General features: G+C 39.3%; 1 protein-coding gene across 4 annotated transcripts in view; it reads right to left on the reverse strand.

Moving 5' to 3' along the window:
* LOC124770950 overlaps positions 1–24,001 on the reverse strand; it is a 96,811-nt gene that overhangs the window by 26,206 nt on the left and 46,604 nt on the right. For 2 of the 4 annotated variants that reach the window (XM_047249251.1, XM_047249248.1), the window contains 2 exons: positions 10,948–10,985; positions 4,631–4,695 (listed from right to left, as the gene is read on the reverse strand). In XM_047249251.1, coding sequence (XP_047105207.1) covers positions 4,631–4,695; positions 10,948–10,985 — 103 coding nt within the window. Of the gene's footprint in view, positions 1–4,630; positions 4,696–10,628; positions 10,733–10,947; positions 10,986–24,001 lie in introns of those variants that run through there. The other 2 variants (XM_047249249.1, XM_047249250.1) reach the window with 2 other exon arrangements.

Here is a 24,001-nt window from a genome sequence, read left to right on the forward strand (position 1 = left end):
AAACGAAGAGAAGGAAATGTAGTAGGTGAATATGGAATGGGGAAAAGGAATGAAAGAGGAAGCCGCCTGGTAGAATTTTGCACAGAGCATAACTTAATCATAGCTAACACTTGGTTTAAGAGTCATGAAAGAAGGCTGTATACTTTGAAGAGGCCTGGAGACTCTGAAAGCTTTCCGATTGATCATGTAATGGTAAGACAGAGATTTTGGAACTAGATTTTAAATTGTAAGACACAATCTATTGGTTATGAACTGTAGATTAAAACTGAAGAAACTGCAAAAAGGTGGGAATTTAAGGAGATGGGACCTGGATAAACTTTAAGAACCAGAGGTTGTACAGAGTTTCAGGGAGAGTATAAGGGAACAATTGACAGGAATGGGGGAAAGAAATACAGTAGAACAAGAATGGGTAGATTTGAGAGATGGAATAGTGAAGGCAGCAGAGGATCAAGTAGGTAAAGAGGCGAGGGCTAGTAGAAATCTTTGGGTAACAGAAGAGATATTGAATTTAACTGATGAAAGGAGAAAATTTAAAAATGTAGTAAATGATGCAGGCAAGAAGGAATACAAATGTCTCAAAAATGAGATCGACAGGAAGTGCAAAATGGCTAAGCAGGGATGGCTAAAAGACAAATATAACAATGTAGACGCATATATCACTAGGGGTAAGATAGATATTGCTTACAGGAAAATTAAAGAGACCTTTGGAGAAAAGAGAACCGCTTGTATGAATATCAAGAGCTCAGATGGAAACCGAGTTCTAAGCAAAGAAGGGAAAGCAGAAAGGTGGAAGGAATACACAGAGGGTCTATATAAGGGCGATGTACTTGACAATATTATGGAAATGGAAGTGGATGCAGATGAAGATGAAATGGGAGATATGACACTGCGTTAAAAGTTTGACTGAGCACTGACAGATTTAAGTCGGAACAAGGCCCCAGGAGTAGACAAAATTCCATTAGAACTACTGATAGCCTTGGGAGAGCCAGCCCTGACGAAACTCTACCATCTGGTGATCAAGATGTACAAGACAGGCGAAATACCCTCAAACCACTTGAAGAATATTATAGTTCCAATCTCAAAGACAGCAAGTGTTGATGACATGTGTGAAAATTACCAAACCGTCAGTTTAATAAGTCGCAGCTGCAAAATACGAACACGAATTCCTTACAGAGCAACGGAAAAACTGGTGGATGCCGACCTCGGGGAAAATGAATTTGGATTCCGTTAATATGTTGGAACATGTGACGCAATACTCACCCTACGACTTATATTCGAAGACAGATTAAGGAAAGGCATTTGTAGACTTAGAGAAAGCTTTTGACAATGTTGACTGGAATACTTTCTTTCAACTTCTGAAGGTGGCAGAGGTCAAATACAGGGAGCAAAAGGCCATTTACAATTTGTACAGAAACCAGATTGCAGTTTTAAGAGTCGAGAGGCGTGAAAGGGAAGCAGTGGCTGGGAAGGGAGTGAGACAGCAAGCAGTAAAGGAAACTAAAGAAAAAATTGGAATAGGAATTAAAATCTATGATGAAGACATAAAAACTTTGAGGTTTGCCGACGCGACGAAAGTGTAATTTTGTCAGAGACAGCAAAGAACCTGGAAGAGCAGTTGAACGGAACACACAGTGTCTTAAAAGGAGGCTATAAGACGAACAACAAAAGCAAAACGAGGATAACGGAATGTAGTCTAATTAAATCAGGTGATTCTGAGGGTTGAAATTAAAATTTAAAACAGTCTTGATCGCAATCTTGTTAGAATATTTTTTTTATTGGGGTATTTGTATAGAGTGTAGCTATGTATGGTTGTGAAATGTGGACGATAAATAGTTAGGACAAGAAAAGAATAGAAGCTTTCGAAATGTGGTGCTACAGGAGGAGGTTGAAGATTACATAGGTAGAATGCTACAGGAGAAGGTTGAAGATTGAATGGGTAGATCATGTAACTAATGAGGAGGTACTGAATAGAATTGGGGAGAAGAGGAATTTGTGGCACAACTTGTCTAAGAGAAGGGATCGGTTGGTAGGACATATTCTGAAGCATCAAGGGATCACCAATTTAGTACTGGAGGGCAGCATGGAGGGCAAAAATCGTAGAGGGAGACCAAGAGATGAGTACACTAAGCAGATTCAGAAGGGTGTAGGTTGCAATAGTTACTTGGAAATGATGAAGCTTGCACAGGATAGAGTAGCATGGAGAGCAGCATCAAACCACTCTTTGGGCTGAAGACGACAACAACAACAACAACAACAACAAAGATATTCTCCTTGGATTAATGACATTGAGCATTCAGTGTGTCAACGCAGATTTCAGCCTTGTTCCACAGAAAAGTTTGCTCTCCCCTGATGTTCCCTGATGTTACAAAGTGATCATACCATCTCTGTAGGGGATTCAGACAGTACAGTTAAAATATTTAACAACAGAGGGAGCACAGATCTACAGGAGTTGATTTTTAACATTTAATGAAATGCACTACAGGATGAGCTAGAGTGTTGGCAAAGATGGCAGTCACATACTCTCGAATTCTACGACACACTGTGCAGTAATCTACTGTCGATAGCTTGCCAAACTCTCCACTCATTAGAAACTACCATAGCTCGACTCCATGATGCATTCTGTGCATTGAGGTAAGTGTCAATGTATGATTCAACATTACCAGATGTGGGCACTGAATTACGATCGTATTGAAGTTTCTTTATATGCCCAGCTGTAACCAATACTTTATAAAACCCCTCCATTTCAATGTAAATAAACAGTTACCACCATGACCAAGTGGACGAAACAGTCTCACCCCAAGGGTCTTTAAATGACTGGTCCTGCAATGATGAAGGTATAAACCAGAAGAACGAGACGAATGGATCATTACTTCCTGATATTAGAAGTGCTTTGGTTATTGGGGCTTCATGCTGCAGAAAATAATCAAATTTTTACACTGTTGACGTATCCTGTGGAAGTCCACTTAGAGCATGTATATATTTTTCAAAAATACTGTTTCAGTTAAAATATCAGCTACTGCAGGAGATTTTGCACGGAATTGAAGGACTAACAGGCAGTGATATTCCACCACCTGAAAAAGTAAAACAAAACAGCACATTCTTATTTGGCAACATCTCTGTGGGAAATCAGGATATGTGCTGATATTTCTGCTTTGCTCGCCACATGCAAGTCAATATATTTTATTTCAGTGAGACATACTTAAGCATCCAAAAGCTGTTGGTCTGGAATGCACCAACCTTGTAACTTTCGAACAGGCAATCTGAATTAAAGCATATTTTCGAAGCACATGTAGGAACAGAGATGTTACTCAATGAATTCGTTATATGTAAGGATTGCTGGATTAACACTCAGCATAGCTTGCTGGTTACAGATAAAACTAGTAAATTGAATGAGAGTCAATAGAAACAGAACTTTATCTAGATTCTTCAAAAAGGCAATGCACCAAAATGCGCATGTGTCAGTATATTGTACACTATGTACAAATTTGCAGAGGTGTTGCACATTCATTAAGAGGACGCAAAGCACATGCTTTTGACAAAAAAAATAGAGGCATTCAACACTAAATTAATGGAACTAAAGGTCTTGTTAAGAGAGGTGCTATGAGGTGTTGAATGTTCATATACAGAAATATGAACTGTGTGTCAAAGAGAAAATTAAAGGAGTCAGTATAAAACTAATGTATGTGTGAAATATCGATGTGATAGCTAAGGCACTTCATGCCTGTCACCACCAATTGTCTCAAAGTAAACCTAAGTTGTAAACTGTCTCAAAAATGGCGTAGTTCAAAAATGGTTCAAATGGTTCTGAGCCCTATGGGACTCAACATCTGAGGTCATCAGTCCCCTAAAACAAAGAACTTACCCAACCAACCTAAGGACATCACAAACATTCATGCCCGAGGCAGGATTCGAACCTGCAACTGTAGCGGTCGCACGGTTCCAGACTGAAGCACCTAGAACCTCTCGGCCACAACAGCCAGCAATGGCTTAGTTTACACCAACATGTTGATGAGAAAGTGTAATGTTAAAAACTGGAAATTTGACCAAAGTTACTTTGGTGAAAGTAAGGTCAACTGCAACAAGACCATTATCTCTCAGTAATATTTAAGCCAGTAACTGACAGGCTGAAAGAGCTGTCATGTACTGTGGATAGAAGCAGAAATAGGAGGAGGAGGAGGAGGCATGCTGAGTTAAGACAGAACATGTGTGGTCATCAGGGCGAAACCATATTTCTTAGGAAAGCACACAATATGTTTAACCACGAAGGCAGTAAGAATTGTTAACAAGGAATTTGGAAGATTGCCTAGGCTGTTACAGTTAATAATTTTGAAAATGGCGAATGTTAAAAATATACACTGAAACTATAAAAACATGTGGTGCAATAACGCATGTAAAACCCCGAAAGGATGAATGGATGTCTCATAGAGCGACAAATACAGGACTGTAACTACAGCAGCAGCTCCACATAGTGTAGGTAAAAGTCGAAGTTCAGCAAGAGAGACTAAACAATCTGCCTCTGAAGTATATAAATTATGGTAACTAAATGAAATCATAGCTCGATTACGACTGTTTACAGCTTCAGTTAGGCAAGAGAATGCAGATTACATGAACAAAATGTTATCAATCTTACCTGAGCTTGGAAAAATACGCATCGTCGAGTAATTGTGGAGAGAGTTGTTCACGAGCTTTACAGACCTGCATGCAGAATATATCTGATAATACGAGGAATGGATTATGCATGGCAGGCTGATCTCTTAGATACATAGGACTATTTACAATCAAATAATGGTTTCAACTACATTCTCACAGTCACAGGCACACATGGTCACAGGCGCAGAGGTTTCTGAATAATTGTTGCACACAGGACTAAATCAACTGCCCAACAGACTTGAGGCATATGATGGAAGTGAATTTTACGATAGGCATTTCAAAGCAGAATTGGAACGATGTGGGATAAATCACTGTTCAACATTCTCTCATTTGGAAACTAGTATTGCCAAATGGTTGAACTGGATAATTAGAAACCGAATGTGGAAGCAATTTAATCTTCAACGTACGTGCAAATGTCTGAACATACAACCACAAATCATTGCAAGTATAATCGCATTATTCACCACAGAATTAAGAACAAACCTATTGATGTTACAAACGAATTATGGGAACGCTTCGAACCCAATATGTTCCTCATACAGCAGGTCATAAGATGTTGAGGGAACAGGGCATTGATGAAATGGCTTAGTTTCTCATCAAAGCACTACAGCTGGGTGAACACTCGCATTTTGCTATGTAATACGAAAAGGAAAGCTCAAACCATGCAGTAGTGTGATATGAGTGCTAGGAAACTTATCAACATAGTTGGAGGTGGTATTCTCGAGAAGCTGCAATCAGAAGTTTGTATCTCTAGATACAATTTCTGCGGATTTGGAACAAAATTGAAATAGCACCTAGCTTATGGTGATAAGGGCTTTGATGCTTTGAACAATGTACGCAAAGAGCACACGATCGCCTACACTACAAACAAAGATCACCATATTGCAGACCAAATATTCATTGATGAGGTCGCGCAGGTATGTCAAAAGATGGATATTCATGTATGACAACCTATGTCTGCATATGTGGTTGATAAGGCAATGTTTGTTCGAACTTAAACTGGGTAATGGACTAACCTTCAAGCAAATACTGAATGCAGCTCACTGCATACTAAACAAGAAGAAAAACCTATGTGATGTTTAAAAAATTCGTGACAGTGGCAAAAGGAGCCTAGAGGCAGGAAGAAGGAAGGAAACGATGTGTTAAAAGGCATAGGTTGCTACCAATACCAAAGAGATCTGGTGGACCAATTCTGTTTATGATACCTCCATTTGCTGGGCTGTCAGCCACTGGTTTCGTTAGCTAGGAGACCTGATATATTTTAAGCAGTACAGAACGTCCAAAAATGCGAAAAGTAATTACAAGCAGCTAAAAGGCATAATATGACCATGAAGGCCATCGCTATGGGTAAAGGTTTATATTTACAATACAGGAAAGAACTTGGGTTGTACATTTAAGAAAAATCCCACAGCAGTGGTACTGGAAAGAAGGATTAAAAACATAGATCCGCTTAAACTCATCAGAAAATTTAAAATTGCGATATTTTACAGCGTGTTTATGTAGGATACATGGCCTGAGACAGTGTGGAAACCCAAGAAACGTGGAACTGTCAATTTAGATGTTGTTCAGGGTATGTAGCGCTTTGTGATTTAAGGCAACATGAAAGATTGTGTTGTCATTTTACCAATAGGAACCAGCTGTTGTACAATGTTCGACACTACCATAACTTCAGTTCATACCTCTGAGGATATTTCTGCATGGTATTTTTCCAGAAAATTGCATAAAAACAAGCAGTATGCAAGTCTCCACATCATTCGAGGCTGCAATGTAATTACGTACACTCTAATGCTAATTGGTCTAAATTGAAAGCAAACTACTTTCCTCCAATAGATGAGCAGGGAGTAGTGATGTACAGAATCAACTCGTCTGGAAACACACAAAAGCATAGCTAACGTCACTGAATTAATAATAAATTGCGTCTAGGGAATGGGGAAGTTGTGGCAATACCTCCTGGCTCTTGCGACATTGTCAATTCACATGTACAATTGAAACGTTTAGTTGAAGGATTTGAGGTACATGTAAACGTTAATATATTTAAATCAGAGATAAAAATGAAACACATTGCGGACTTCAGTCACAAATATTCAATAGGATGGCTACTACATTTCTCAAAGGGTCAAGTGATGGTGTATAATACTGATAAAATTTTTGAGTTATCAACTGGTGGCCATACTGTCAGTAAGTACAATTCGCGTAGAGCATAATATTACAACGAATTTTGTACCTTGATGACAGGTTAGTCCATACTATTTATCCATTTTTTCCTACAATGGGTCCTGCTTATAAAAGTGAAGAAAATAAAGTCCACAATGAACATGGGGTGCTACATGAAGCCAAGGTGGCGAAGGGTTCACAACCATCACGAATGTGGCAGGTAACGTTAAGTTAGGCTGCCGAAGCAAAAGCCAAAAGTGAACTCCGGGAGGTAACAGAAGAATGGCATGTCCCATACTGGCAGGCAAGGGAGTCTTCAAATATGAGGGAATAGGATGAGTGGCCACACATGAGAGAGATACAACATGCCTATCCACTGAGGAGGACATCATGCCAGTATGACTAGTAGTTCAGCATCTTCTACACAGACACTCAACTGGGCTAGTGAAAAAGCCACCAGTGGCGAAACATATTCCGTGGTGGTGGAGTGTGTTAAGACACCATATGATGGACAAAGGTGCAGAGGAATAAACTAAACATCCACAGTCTAGTTATGAATGGACATGGGATAAAGAAAACGGAGCAGGGTGGTCTCATCAACTCACCTGGAAGTACCACCTAGGAGATGTTACACACTGAGGAACTAGGTACTATGTAGAGCCTAGTAAGAATACATGGGAGAACCAAGGAAGTTTCGTATCAGACATGAGCCCCAGGAATTTTCTAGTTTCAGCGAATGGAAGAACAAAAGGCGCAAGATGTAGGATGGTGTAAGAAACTCATTTCACCGAGAAATATTCATACAAAAGGTTTTGGCAGTGGAAAGTGAAAGGCACTGCACAAGCTTCATGAGAAAAGACGATAGGAACGACGCTGAAGACGCTGCTCAAGGAGAAAAGTTGATGTAGAACTGCAACAGATCGTAAAATCCTTGACAAAAAGGGAGGTCAGATGGCTGGTGGGAGAATCCATAATATGGTTAATGGGGATAGCATAGACAATGATACTCAGATAAATGTGTCCAACAAAGCCAAACCATATAAACAGATGTATAAGGATGATGGTTCAAAATGTGGAGAGCACATCTCCACAAACGAATCACATTTCTGCACATCTCAGTCCACCAGGGACCAGGACATGCTACAGTAAACTTGAAGTGCACGGTATGGAACAGTCTGCAACAGAAGGATAACGTTCGGAAGATGCTTTACTTGGTCATCACAGCTATGTGAAGGTCGTGAGGGAGGACTAAAGCCTCCAGTCGGCCTCAGAAACCTGCCAACTGGGTTTGCACTCAGGTGGGGTAGAAGTCTGAAAATGGATAGCACACAGAAAGTGATCACTTGAGTATGTGTCAGAGGGAGTGGGCCATTCAAGATGACGGGTGAGCTGGACAGTGCAGAACGAGAGGACTAAATGGTAATAAATGTGAATGGAATCTGAAAGAAACATGGGTGCTCCAGTGCTAAGAGGGATGATTCAGAAGGTCAGCTAAGAGGTAACCTCTTGGACAGGTTCTCCGGGAGCCTCAAAGCGGATGGTGGGAACTGAAGTCACCAAGTAGCAAAAAGGAGTGAAGAAGCTGACCAATGAGCTGGAGTAAGTGTGACTTGGTAACAGAAAATAACAGAGGGGTGTAGATGTTACAAAGAGAAAATGTGAAATGAAGGAGGAAAAAGCAGACTGCAACAGCTACCCAACGAGTGTTCAGTAAGATGGATGACCAGCATGGCTCCATGAGGTGAAATGCAGTCCTTGGGGGAAAGGTCACAGAGTCCCAGAACGAAATATGAGAGGTCAAAGGGGTTGTGAGGACAATTTTTTTCTTGGAAGCAGAAAACAAGCGAACACTGCAATTCCAAGAGCAGCTGTAATTCCTCCTTGTTGGATCTAGTACCACAAATGTTCCATTGGAGAAGAGTCATAATGGGGATTGGGGAGGAGGGAACAAATGAAGGTTAGTCACCTTGCGGTTGCTGAGTACCAGCCTTCAAAAATTCACTGCTACAGAGGCAGAGGCTGGAGAATCCTGTTCCTGAGATCTACAAACATTTTGTCATTCTCCTTGGGTCAGCCTGTGAATTCCATGGCAGAAAATTGGTATGCAGTAGGCACCAGCAAAATGGAGGTCAGCTGGGTGAGGGTATATGTGCCAAGAGCACTGAAGGGGATCTCTAAGTCAGGGAAGGAGAAAACCGTTCGTTTTTGTTTGATTTCTTAGAACTTTCTAGTTGGCAGATGAAGACTACGTTTTTAGCTGTAGAAAGTATTTGCGGCAGTACTGCTTTTGTCCTTCCAGCCTGATAGTTGTGTAGCAGGTGATTTCGTCATCAGGGGCACGGATTTGATGGCTTGTTGTGCAGCTGCAGGAGGAGGAGAAGGAGATGCTACTGCAACCTGAGTGATTTCACTACTGCAATACCGAACTTGAAGTTGCAAGTCTGGGTGGGTATATTCTCCATTATTCATGGCATAGCAAAAATGATACTGTAAATGCCAGATGGTAAAATGCAAGGATCTTGACTAGCAAACAACTGTGAGTGACAAGGTGGAGTTTGATGTCCTTCACTCAGATCTCCTGGATGGCTCACTCATTAAGACACATGGGACATTCATGGGATTACAACTGATACAGCAGAGAGGAGGCAAACAGCTGCCCTCATGAGCATCTCTGTCAAGAGTAACACATTTGGCCATGTTTTGACAGGATATGTGTTTTATTATAATGTTGAACTCATTTTGTTTGTAATGTATGGTTGGACCAAGATGACTTCATAGTCTGCCTTAATCTTTGAGGCAAACACTACTTCAGCAAATGGTAGAATAAGAGTGCATGTGGGCTTTAAGATTGCATCCATCTTTTTCATTACTCAATGGGCCACAGTGATGCTATGATTAGAGGGAAGTGTGGATTTCTCCCTCAGTGAGGCCATCTAACATCAGAATGTAAAGAACACCATGTGAACAATTCAGTGAATGATGGTCCTCAACACAAACAGGATAACTCTGGAGGAGTGATGCTGTAAGCAGTTGTAGGGCCTGAAAATCACAATACATCTTCAGAAGCAAAGTTGTATTACATAAATGACATAAGAATTTCACAGGGCCTGCAACTGCAACAACACCTTTCAGAATAATGCAAGCATTAACCGTAGCAAAGGACTGACCACCTCCGGTACGTGATACCATGAGGAACTGATGTACAGCTGGTATGGACTTGAAATCTTTAGCCTCATTTAGTAGACACACTCTAAGACGTTGATTGAGCCACTGCAAAAAATCCCCATGATTGCCAACATCTCCAATGGCATGCTCCTTCCAACTGGGTGCCCCCTCAGAGGGGGATTCACACACCGTAAATGACTGTTCACACCTCCCGAACTCCTGACAGAGGGACCAACTGGCATTTGGGAAAGTAACAGTCACCCCTCTCTGGGCCTGGCCTGTATCAGAGGGTATGTGTGAACCCTACTGTTGACCCAGAGCTAGGAATTATGTATTACCTTGTCACCTGTAATGTGTCTAATGAATGAGCCAGCCTTCAGGAACACACCAGGATGATGGAGGAACAAAGAGAATGGGGATTTACCAGTCAAGTCTTCACAACCTTACTGAAACTGGCACCAGCTACTCACAATTCTTCTTGATCATGGCCCGTAAACTGTCACCACAACAAGCTTGTGTGTTTCCTGAGCACCACTGTGGCACAGCATTGAAAGAGTTGTCCAACATTATATTCATTGATCTGAAAGGCTGGGAATCAGCTCCAATCTTTTGATTTATAGCCACTCACCCTTTCTTGTTCTACTGCAGTATGACATTAGCTTGTGGCCATCAAGATGAATTTGTTGAATGTCAGTGATTTTCAAGTGATGTTCTGGATTAAGCACAACACAGCTGCTGATGTACCACCTGAACTTTTGTCTTCCTGTACAGATATTAGACATGTGCTCTATTTATCTAGGAACAGTCACATAATGGTTGTTGTACAGAACAGCATTACTGACCATACTGCCTTGTAATGTTGGTGCTTATTGGTAATACTGAATAATTAAAGTAGTGCATTTTATTTCTGAAGTACTCTCACAATAAATAAAAATTAATATTTCTCAAAAAGTTCTGCAGTGAATTATGAAAACTTACCTTGCACTATCAGATGCATATCTTGTTGAGGCTTCCACCTGAAACATTTCAAGAAATGGCCAGTGATTTACAACTGATGGGACAGTAAATAAATAGATTTATATTAACACCCACCAACATGTGATTGGTCCACCAAATGCTGTAAGTGAAGCTTGAAAATATCATTAAAGAGGACATGATAAACTGTTGCAGTTAATGAAACAGAATATTAGTCAGAATTCACTTTCCATTTTCTCAATTTGTCTTCAGTACTGTAAATAACTACACAAGCTAGTAATTTGGTTGTAGCCATACTTCCTACTAGACACTTCACATTTTTAACCTGTCATGCACTTCCGTCTTGTGTAAAATTTTCATTCACGTTTTTTTATTATGAAAACTGCCATTCACTGACAGAAGAATTGATTATCATAAATGACACATTTGGGCCTTTGTGCTCTGGGCAGCCCAGATGAACTTGCAGAGGTGAGGAGCGACTTCTAAACCCAACCTTAAGTTCACACCCAGAACTGCATACAGACCTGGACCATTAAATATACAAACATTAATAAATATTGGCAAACTCAAAATATTTTCAGACACTATAAATGTATAACAAAATTGGTATTACAAACAGCACATTCACAGATGAAGAAATACCACATTCAGAGAACTGTAGATTTTTCCAGAGAATACAGGGAAGAAATTCGCAAAACTATCCCAGAACTAGGCTCTGCATTCATAAACATCAAATCTATGTTGCAATCAGTACCAAATTTTTCCATTACCTCCAGAAAGACTCACTCCCTGCAATAATCCAATATTTAGATGAGAGGTACACAATAATTGATGCACATTCATCAATAAATCATGTTAACAAGAACAATGCAGAAAGCAAAACAGTCCTGAGAACTATGTTGAGAAGCATCTGTTGAAGTTCCAGAGGAAAACATAAGAATTTTATTATTTTTTTATCCTCAGATTGGTACAGAATGGAGATGAGAACACTTTCTACCTAAACTGCTATTAATTAAATGTATTCAAAACTGGAATTTTGACTTAAGCAATTCTCAGGCGACAGCTTACTATGAACTATGTCGAAGTTATTACATGTCATGCCTAGTCATTGGGGAGTGGATATAAAGATGTGCAGTACGATATGACTGACAGAAATTGGTACATTAAGTACTAACATTGTCTGGACATACAGATTATGAAGACTCCAGTCTTGTATTGACTATGGAATTTGCAAACACAGTTAACACAAGGAAAGTACTACCTCAAAAGGAATTATAAAGGTTTCAGACATCTCACTGACTTACCACTTGAGAATCGTACAGCTGCCAAATGAATTTTGAATAAATATGTACCATAACAGTCCAGGGAGAAAATGTTTTCATTTATAAATGTCTGCCTGACTGTGGATGAAAGAAAAAAGGACAAATGGTAGGAAAAAGGCAGTTAGCTAAATTGTTGGCAGATAACCATCCCCTCCATCCCACATATATATCACTCATCATCATCATTTAAGACTGATTATGCCTTTCAGCGTTCAGTCTGGAGCATAGCCCCCTTATAAAATTCCTCCATGATCCCTTGTTCAGTGCTAACACTGGTGCCTCTTCTGATGTTAAACCTATTACTTCAAAATCATTCTTAACCGAATCCAGGTACCTTCTCCTTGGTCTGCCCCGACTCCTCCTATCCTCTACTGCTGAACCCATGAGTCTCTTGGGTAACCTTGCTTCTCCCATGCGTGTAACATGACCCCACCATCTAAGCCTGTTCGCCCTGACTGCTATATCTATAGAGTTCATTCCCAGTTTTTCTTTGATTTCCTCATTGTGGACACCCTCCTGCCATTGTTCCCATCTACTAGTACCTGCAATCATCCTATCTACTTTCATATCCATAACCTCAACCTTGTTGATAAGGTAACCTGAATCCACCCAGCTTTCTCTCCCATACAACAAAGTTGGTCGAAAGATTGAACGGTGCACAGATAACTTAGTCTTGGTACTGACTTCCTTCTTGCAGAAGAGAGTAGATCGTAGCTGAGCGCTCACTGCATTAGCTTTGCTACACCTCGCTTCCAGTTCTTTCACTATGTTGCCATCCTGTGAGAATATGCATCCTAAGTACTTGAAACCGTCCACCTGTTCTAACTTTGTTCCTCCTATTTGGCACTCAATTCGTTTATATTTCTTTCCCACTGATATTACTTTAGTTTCGGAGATGCTAATCTTCATACCATAGTCCTTACATTTCTGATCTAGCTCTGAAATATTACTTTGCAAATTTGCAATCGAATCTGCCATCACAACTAAGTCATCCGCATATGCAAGACTGCTTATTTTGTGTTCACATATCTTAATCTCACCCAGCCAGCCTATTGTTTTCAACATATGATCCATAAATAATATGAACAACAGTGGAGACAGGTTGCAGCCTTGTCTTACCCCTGAAACTACTCTGAACCATGAACTCAATTTACCGTCAACTCTAACTGCTGCCTGACTATCCATGTAAAGACCTTTAATTGTTTGCAAAAGTTTGCCTCCTATTCCATAATCTCATAGAACAGACAATAACTTCCTCCTTGGAACCCGGTCATATGCCTTTTCTAGATCTATAAAGCATAGATACAATTCTCTGTTCCACTCATAACACTTCTCCATTATTTGCTGTAAGCTAAAGATCTGGTCCTGACAACCTCTAAGAGGCCTAAACCCACACTGATTTTCATCCAATTGGTCCTCAACTAATACTCGCACTTTCCTTTCAACAATACCTGAGAAGATTTTACCCACAACGCTGATTAAAGAGAAACCTCTGTAGTTGTTACAATCTTTTCTGTTTCCATGTTTAAAGATTGGTGTGATTACTGCTTTTGTCCAGTCTGATGGAACCTGTCCCGACCCCCAGGCCATTTCAATTATCCTGTGTAGCCATTTAAGACCTGACATTCCACTGTATTTGATGAGTTCCGACTTAATTTCATCCACCCCAGCTGCTTTATTGCACTGCAATCTATTGACCATTTTCTCCACTTCCTCAAACGTGATCCTATTTCCATCATCATTCCTATCCCATTCTACTTCGAAATCTGAAACATTGCTGATCGTATTTTCACCTACATTGAGCAACTCTTCAAAATATTCCCTCCATCTGCCCAAGGCACCCACAGGATTCACCAGCAGTTTTCCTGACCTGTCCAAAATACTTGTCATTTCCTTCTTACCTCCCTTTCGAAGACTCCTAATTACACTCCAGAATGGTTTTCCAGCAGCCTGACCCATAGTCTCCAACCTGTTTCCAAAGTCTTCCCAAGATTTCTTCTTGGATGCTGCAATTATCTGTTTGGCTTTGTTTCTTTCTTCAACATAATTTTCTCTGTCTACCTGAGTTCTAGTATGTAGCCATTTTTGATACGCCTTCTTTTTCCTTTTACAGGCTGCCTTGACTGTGTCATTCCACCAAGCTGTTTGCTTCATCCTACTTTTACACACTACTGTTCCAAGACACTCTTTAGCCACTTCTAGTACTGTGTCCCTGTACCTTGTCCATTCCTTTTCCAATGACTGTAATTGACTACATTCAACTAACTGGTACCTTTCTGAGATCGCTGTTATGTACTTGTGCCTGATTTCCTTATCCTGAAGTTTCTCCACTCTTATCCTCCTACATATGGACCTGACCTCCTGCACTTTCGGCCTCACAATCCCAATTTCACTGCAGATTTAATAATGATCAGTGTCATCAAAGAATCCCCTGAATACACGTGTGTCCCTCACAGCCTTCCTGAATTCCTGATCTGTTATTATATAGTCAATGACATATCTGGTTCCCCTGCCTTCCCAAGTATACCGGTGAATATTCTTATGTTTAAAAAAAGAGTTTGTGATTACTAAGCCCATACTGGCACAGAAATTCAAGAGTTGTTTCCCGTTCCTGTTGGCCTCCATATCCTCTCCAAATTTTCCCATAACCTTTTCATACCCTTCTGTTTGATTTGCAATCCTGGCATTAAAATCACCCATGAGCAGAACACTGTCCTTGTCCTTTACTCTAACAACTACATCACTGAGTGCCTCATAAAAACTATCCATCTTATCTTGATCTGTCCCTTCACAATGCGAATATACTGACACAATCCTAATTTTCTTGCTAGACACTGTCAAATCTATCCACATCAGTCGTTCATTTACATACCTTACTGCAACTACGCTGGGTTCCATTTCTTTCCTGATGTAAAGCCCTACACCCCACTGTGATATTCCTGCTTTGACTCCTGACAGGTAGACCTTGTATTCTCCCACTTCCTCTTCTTTCTCACCCCTTACCCGAATGTCACTAACAGCTAAAACATCCAGCCCCATCTTACTTGCAGCCTCTGCCAGCTCTACTTTCTTCCCAGAGTAGCCCCCATTGGTATTAATAGCTCCCCATCTCATTACCATTTGTCTGCCAAGTCGTATCTTAGGAGTCCCTGGTTTGTCAGTTAGAGGTGGGACTCCGTCACCTCCTAAGGTCCGAGGCATTTTGCTCTGATTGTTGCCAGCATCATATTTAAAGTACCAGGGAAGCAGGTTGCTAGCCTTACTTGCCCTAAGTCCCATTGAGTTTTACCCCTAACGGTTGAGGGACTAACCGGTGGATTTGGTAGTCTTTGCCGTATGAGCACAAAAGTGACCATGACTCAGAATATGTCCGAGATGCCCAGCCTTATTCCAAAGTAACTGGTATCCCGACTGTCGGGACTACTTACTTGGCCACTGATACGTTGCCCATGGTTCATGAACTAGGACATGACTACAGGAACCCACACCATGAACCACTAAAAGGATATGCAATCAACACTAATATGATTTGAGAGTATCACATAGTTTATGTGCCAATAACAAAGCACAATTCCAAGAACTTGATAAATTTAATAGTCAGATATAGATACCTGTTGAAATTGACCATTACGACTGATTAATAATAGTGGTTCCTGGCCTAGAATAACTGATAATCATGTTCACAGAAGATTCAAAGAAATTCCATGAAAAGTTCAAGGAGAAAACAATAGCAGAAATTCTAAAATACAAGACATATCAGGGATGGCTTAGGACAGGAAGGTCCTGTGATGGGCAGATTGATGAAGGACTAAAGTGGCAAAATACTATTGGAATACATTTGTAAAATTTTAGAAGGCATTTGACTATAAAGCAAAACTGCTTTTATTCAAAATTCATAAAAAAATCTGACATGCAGAATACAACATGAGTCCTTTTAAAAGAACTTCAGCCTCATTTGATATAAGAACAGACTTTAGCCATGGCAATGGACTAACTCCATTCTTCTTTCAGACCATACTAGAAAAATGAACATTGAACAGATGGAGCACTTGTCAGAACATAATACCAGAAGTTGAATACTACTTGGTTAGAAAATTGATGTCAAAATTGTCTGTTATACTTTTGTAGATAATTTAGCAATACTGATGGTGTAGAGAAGGTACAAAACAGAGAGTAAGAAAAACAGTAGGAAAAGCATGACTACTCATCTCCATAAGAAGCAGTAATGGGGAACAGCAATACTGCAAAATCCCACTCAAATACTGAGTTTGAGAGTATCAGGGGAAGACAAATTTAAGGATCTATGATAAGTCATATAGCCAAATGTTGGAGAAAATGGAGCCACAAGAGGAAGGCTATGAAAGATGGACTTTGCATTACAGTAAACAGAAGATGTTCATAGTAAAAATTCATTCTCCAAAATTGCAGAACCTCTGACTTGCAAGGCAGTCATTTGGCCAGAATACACATCTGCATCATAAACACTGATTTCAGATTTAACAAATGATAGTGAAAATTATGAAAAAAGAAAAGATATTAGGAAACAGAACACCAGTACAAACATTTAAATTCAGAAACAATAGACAAGTATACATAAATATGTAGGAAAATAACTGAGGCCAAAATTTGGCAAAGAAGGGTAATGAGTCTTAGCATACTGAAAAGAAAAACTGTGCAGCAGCACTGACTCTTTTTTATTAAAAAACTCATTGGCTTACAGAAGTGCACAAAGACCTACAAGACACTTGTATAAATAAGCAAGAAATTGAAAACCAAACCAAATACAGAAACAGAATTGAGTTGATAAATTCTCCACAACAAAATAGTTCCAAAAAGACAAGATAGAAACTAGACATCAGGTGAATGGAGAGAAATACGTGTACAGATGAAGGAGTAGCATAAAGAAATGGTCTGTAACTGAGCAGAACAAAAAAAATTGTTTCTCATTTGTAATACCTTCGCAGTACAGCATAGTGGTGGTGCTGTATGTACTGCAAATGAACTACAGCAAGGAGGTCAAAAAGTCTCTGCAAATACGCAGATAACAGTATTTGGAGTGTCTTGTTAGGCTACAGCAGTGCTCAGAAGTATTTTTCAGTTGCATTGTTATGCTGTCAGTACTGCTTGCATGCAGTCACAGAAGAGTAAGTGTCACTCCATCAAGCGCTTCATGCTGCTGTGGTTACATATCTAATAAATGAGCAAAATCATACAACAATGTAAGTATATATTCTTTTAGCTCAAAAGTATGTAACTTGTCTTGATGGTATGGTATTCATTAACCACTATAACTCAGGTATTCACTCGGTGATTGTTTACTTGTAAAGAACTAGAAGTATAACAAAATGGAACACTTGCTTGATGTGAAACAAACTGTTTGGCATGTCTTCAAGACTGGGAGGTACCAGTCTAGCACTGCTACAGAGTATGGCATATTGCAACAACTAACAAGTGTGCAAAGTCAATGGCATGAACAGCAAGTAACAGTAACCAATAAGCTAAGGTCCGATCATCCTTGATGAAGAGCGAGGGTGAAAGACATTGATTGATTGATTTATTTTATTTCATTAACAGTACAGAGTAACCCACCACCTTGAAATTTAAGGTGGGTCAGATGCTTATGACTCTAACAGCAAAGACTTCTCATTGTTACAATCTTATTGGTATACAGTTGCTATGCTTTTTTAAAAAAATAATATGAAGAAAATAATATATAAAGTTTTCTCTTAGGTTACAGCAAATGCAATGCTTAACAATTGTTAAAATGGTTCAAATGGCTCTGAGCACTATGAAACTTAACATCTGAGGTCATCAGTCCCCTAGAACTACTTAAACCTAAACAACCTAAGGACATTCAACAAATTCATGTCCAAGGCAGGATTTGAACCTGCGACTGTAGGAGTCGTGAGGTTCCAGACTGAAGCGTCTAGAACTGCTCTTAAAGTGGTTCCATATAATTTGTTACTACCTAGTTGATGAGAATATAATTTATATAATGCACATGTCAAAGAAAAATAAATGAAAAGAATATGTAATAAAATGAGTGCAGTGAAAGAAAATGCTGTATTTGGAAGTGTAATATAGTCTAAGTAGAACGTTGGCTGATAATGGCCTATTTCTACATATTTCAGATGAGAAGGTCTTGGTACAACCTTGAGCTATTCTCATCTGAAATGGTTTGTGCTAAGGACAGAATGATTTGTAGGCAATCAGCTGTAGCTCCAAGAGAAACACCTCAACAAATCAGGGATGATCTGAAGCAACATAATGGACTGAGCTCACACACGTCTACCATAAAAAGTCACTTAGTAACAGGCGATTTACATGATAAATGAAATAAACCAGCTCATAAATTCAAAAACTAGGGACAGGATATACTTTCCAAGGAAACCCTGAACTTGGAATGCCAAAGACGGATTTAGGGTTTTATGGAGTCACAAAAATAAATTTAACATTTTTTTTCTGATGGTGTGGAGTATACAGGGTGAGTCACTAACTATTGCCACCAAGAGTAACTCTGAAAGTATGACAGAAGTTGAGAGGTTTGTGGGACAAAAGTTGCATGGTACAACAGGAGCCACAGTATGAAATTGGTTGATTGTTGCTTCAGAGATATAAAGGTCAACTTTGCTTTTTAAATGGGATGCTACAGTTTGATACTTATTTTCTGGTAGCAGCTATGGAGATGAATCCGATGATGTTTAACACTAATGTCTTTGAAGGTCAATGAAGGTCAAAAAGGTGGCTTGAACATCCATTTGCAGAAGGTGTTCGAAGTGATGACCATTGGTATCAATCCAGTGCTGCGATCTTCTTACCATGGATGGAGTGGTATTTCTTATCACATCAGCACTTATGAAAACACATGCTCTGACAATTGTCTCTTATATCTCATGCAAATAGATATGCAGACTTGTAATAAATAGATTACAATTTCATATCCTTCAATTATCCAATGGCAGTTTTTTGTATTACACACTTATGTTTATGTAATTGTAACTAATGCTTTCTATAAAACATTTTTGAGTGCTACTGTAATAGGATTGTATTAAGACCCATGGTGAGATGAAAGAAGGAGATAGTAAAGAACAGTGGCAGAGTACAAATACTGTTTTGTTCTGCAGATCACTATATGCAGTCTGATGACCATCTGGACAGCAGCAACAATTCTTAAGTACATTGATGTGAGCTCATCAGATCAAATCAAAATGTATTCAAAGAAAACAACTACCATATTTTACAGACTGTAATGTGCACCTTAATTTTCAAGCAATTTTTAAGGAAAGTACATTTTTACCATTTTTTTATTAGATTGCAAAGTCAGCCTAAAAATTTCTTAGTTTATAAAACCAAAATGACCTTGTAAGATCACTGACATTCATTATCTCAACTTTCCTCAGCATCATTGTCCTCTATATATAAGATGGTCTTCACTACCATTATGAGCATTATTTATGTCTCACCCTACATCGCAACTGCTTTACTGACTGACACTTGTTTGTTTGTAGATCATTTTAGAACTCCCTTTGTTTGAATTCATGTTGGGCTTAATCCATCATCCATTGTTCCAATCCTCTTCCCTTTACAATTTAAATACACTGAAATGCCATGGAAACTGGTATACGCATGTGTATTCAAAGATAGAGGTATGTCAACAAGCAGGATATGATACTGCGGTCTGCAATGCCTATATAAATCAAGAAGTGTCTGGCATAGCTGTTTTATCAGTTACTGCTTCAACAATGGCAGGTAATTAAGATTTAATTGAGTCTGAATGTGATGTTATAGCCAGTGCATGAGTGATGGGACAGCATTTCTGAGATAACAATGAAGTGGGGATACTCCAGTATGGCGATTTAATGAGTGTACAGTGAATATCAGGAATCCATTAAAATATAAAATTTTTGACATTGCTGTGGCCAGAGAAAGATACTGCAAGAACGGGACCACCAAGATATGAAGAGAATCATTCAACATGATGGATGTGCAATCCTTGCACAAATTGCTGCAGGTTTGAATACTGGGCCATCAAAAAGTATCAGCATGCAAACCATTCAACAAAACATTACTGATATGGGCTTTTGGAGCCAAAAGCCCACTCGTGCACTCTTGATTACTGCACGACACAAAGCATTACAACTCAATTTGGCCTGTCAACACCAGCATTGGACTGTTGAGACTGGAAACATGTCGCCTGGTCAGATGAGTCATTTCAAATTGTCTTGAGCAGATGGATGTGTAAAGGTATGGAGATAGCCTCGTGAATCTATGGACCCTTCTTGTCAGTAGGGAATTGTTCAAGGTGGTGGAGGCTCTGTAATGGTGTAGGGCATGTGCTGGAGTGATATGGGACACCTGATACATTTGGATATGACTGACAGGTCACACGTACATAAGTATCCTGTCTAATCACCTGCAGCCATTCATGTCTATTGTGCAATCTGACAGACTTGGGCAATACCAGTAGAATTGCTACAGAGTGGCTCCATGAACACTCTGCTGAGAAACACTTCTGCTGGCCACCAAATTCCCCTGGCATTAACATTACTGAGCAAAACTGGGATGTCTCATGACATGCTCTTCAGAAAAGATCTCCAGTCCCTCATACTCTTTCTGATTTATGGTCAGCCCTGCAAGATTCTTGGTGTCAATTCTTCCCCTGCAGTACTTCAAACATTAACTGAGTACATGCCATGTTGTGTTGCAGGACTTCTGCATGCTCACTGGGGCTCTACATCATATTACACAGGTGTACCAGCTTATTTGGCTTTTCAGTGTAGTGTATTTGTCAAGACTTCAAGAAGTTGCAATTGTGAAGTAAGTCCTCCTGCAATAACAGTAAGCTCTGTATTTAACTGTCTCCATTTCTCTTTCACAGAATTTTAGAAATGACTACTGAAGTGATCTAGCACAAGAAGAGAACTCATCTTCAACGAAGTGACTTTCCTTTGCTTCTGTTAATCCACAATTACATACCAGCCTCATCCATCCAACCCTTGTCACAAACGTGAAGAACACCTGCCAGTATTCCACAAGGTTTTGACGTTTTTTAGCACTTGAAAATGATCACTGGATTAAGTTTAGTGCCATCAACACAACACGAAAGAACAACAGTGTAGTGCATTTTTTCATGTTCACCTGTTTTAATAGTTACCATTTTAGCACTTTTCATGGCAACAATTTTGTTACTTGGCAATCAAGTCTTTATGCACTATTTAACTTAGTTCCACACTGGTTTTCTTTCTATGTTGTATAATAATGTGATGGAAAGGTAATACTCTCTTCATACTCTTGTGGAATTTTATGAGATGATTTGGTCTTGGTTCACATGCTATGTCCATGACACTTTATAAACCAGTAGCACCAAACATTTTCACCCTTAGTATCTGTTAAGTTCCACTGTAGCACTAGCTTACAAGCATGTATTCGAGACATTTTTGTAGTAATTCGAATACCATTTGGATGGTGTGCTTGAATCCATTTCAATACAGCATCTTCTAGTTTTCGCCATTTTGTATTCAGTCCCCTATTTGCACATTTGGCCTTCCTCATGTTTTTCTGTCTTCTTTACTAGCCTGCCAATGGCAATTTTTTTTTCTGTTGCTGGAGGACTGGAATGCTGCTCAGCTGCTGTGTTTCCACATTGTTCTGCATATGCTTTTACTTTCTATTTATAGCCTGCATCATATGAGTACCTTTTATTTTTTCCACTGTGAAGCTAGCTACTAAAGAAAATATTCTTCTGTTACCAATAACACAAATAACTTTCAATTCAAGTTTGCTGGCACTGTAGACTGCAATGACACATCACAGGCTAGACAGTGCTCTTGGTTTGTGATTGTGGGGCATGAGGGAGACACTGTTAGCAAGCTTGTGAATCCCATTAACTCATGTTCGTTGCATTGGTGCACTTGAATCCAATGTTGCTAGATAAAATAGATTTCCTGCAGCATTGAATATGTGGCAAATTTTAAGGCAACCAGGAATTTTGACGCCAACACTGGACTTGTTATATTAAATTTGAGTATAACACACCTCAACTTTGAAGGCACTTTTTTGAACAAAGAAATGAGTTTTATAATCTGTAATAAATGGTATCAAGTCTCTGTAAGTACCACTGGAAATTAATTTGAACAAATAATTAGGGTAACTTGAAATTTATTATGCGTTCAAACTTTCAAATACTACAAGTGGGATATTAATGTGAGTATCATCAAATGTACAGGATTGATTGACACTGAACATTTGTCATTTAACATTGAAACACAAACAGGTATACATTTAATATTTTTCTCTGGTGAACTATGTTCCTCCCAAGCCAAGAGAAATACCATTAACCCGCTATCCATTGGGAATACTTCCCTGTGAGAGAAAGCCGACAACTGTGAGGCAGTATTTAAATTCACATTCATACAACTTTTGCAATAGTATCTTTGAGGAAGTTTAGGACAGTTCCAAGGTCAATGCTATGATGACAAGTCGAATTTGACACACATTTAAGCATACTCATCAACCCATTGACAAACAAAAGATGAATGCAGCCAAAGTAAGTGAGGAACAGCAATAAGCAAAGGATTCAACATATCAAATATTCTAACTCTGCTGACTGATCTCTCAAAAAATCAGATGCATAGCCAACTGCTAATTTGTCATTTTCCGGCTATAGAACATTATTCACAAGTATTATATAGAAAAACACTGAAACAGAATTCAACGGTATTATATCAAACTGTGCATCTGAACTTCAGGAGTTAAATATAGTACTGTATAGTTTTTCATTAATTAATTTTTATAAACACTGATTACAATAACGCTGAATTTTACTACTGGTAAGCCAAAACTGCCACAAGCACAAACCACACATCAAACTGTACAGTTTATCTGGAACTCAACTGTATCCAGGGTATCTAAAATTTGACTAAAACTACTCAATTAATTTGATGAGAGCTAAATATACTCCACAATTCCATACACCAAAAGACATTATATTTTACACTACATCCTTACCTTTATCCTTGGTCAGTATGTGTTGGCACATTTTTGAAACATTAACTATTATGCAGTGTGATCAAGATATGTTCAGTTCAATTGGTTGTAATTCAAACTTCGTATGTGCTACATAGTAGCATAAAGCACCATGTAAATAAGCAGGAAATTATGATCCAACCTGATAAGACGCATTTGTTTGTATAGAAATATTCCTTTGTGTTTACTTATTTTAACAGTTTCATGATGGCAGTTTATTATGTTTTCACCAATATTTAATGTAATATTTATCTTAGAATATTTCATAAGGTTTTAAAGTGACAAGCATGGGGAGGTGCTTAATTCAAGCCAGGCTTCACAAACTCCTCACTAGGGTACGAACTAATCCAGAAGGTACGTTGAGGAAGGAGGATGGGGAAAATACAAAAACAGCATGTGAGACACTGGAACTGCTCCTCAAAATTCATTTTCCTCAATATGCTCTGGCGGATAACATAGGCCAGAATGCAACCCCTGAAAGACAATGGTTTTCAGCCACTCAAAGAGAGGACTGCGACCGGCCAAGGCGTGTGTCGATTTCAGTAAAAATCCAATGGGCAGCGGGAACATTCTAACTGGTCCAGTCACCTGGCCCCGATGGCATCTTTCCAGCTCTCTTGAAACAAGCAGGAGAGAATCTTGTAAGAGCGCTGTGCAGGTTATTCAGGGTTAGCCTAGCAGCGGGAGTCATTCCCAATGCCTGGAGGGCA

This window comes from Schistocerca piceifrons, unplaced genomic scaffold (assembly GCF_021461385.2).
Source record: "Schistocerca piceifrons isolate TAMUIC-IGC-003096 unplaced genomic scaffold, iqSchPice1.1 HiC_scaffold_846, whole genome shotgun sequence".
NCBI lineage: Eukaryota > Metazoa > Arthropoda > Insecta > Orthoptera > Acrididae > Schistocerca > Schistocerca piceifrons.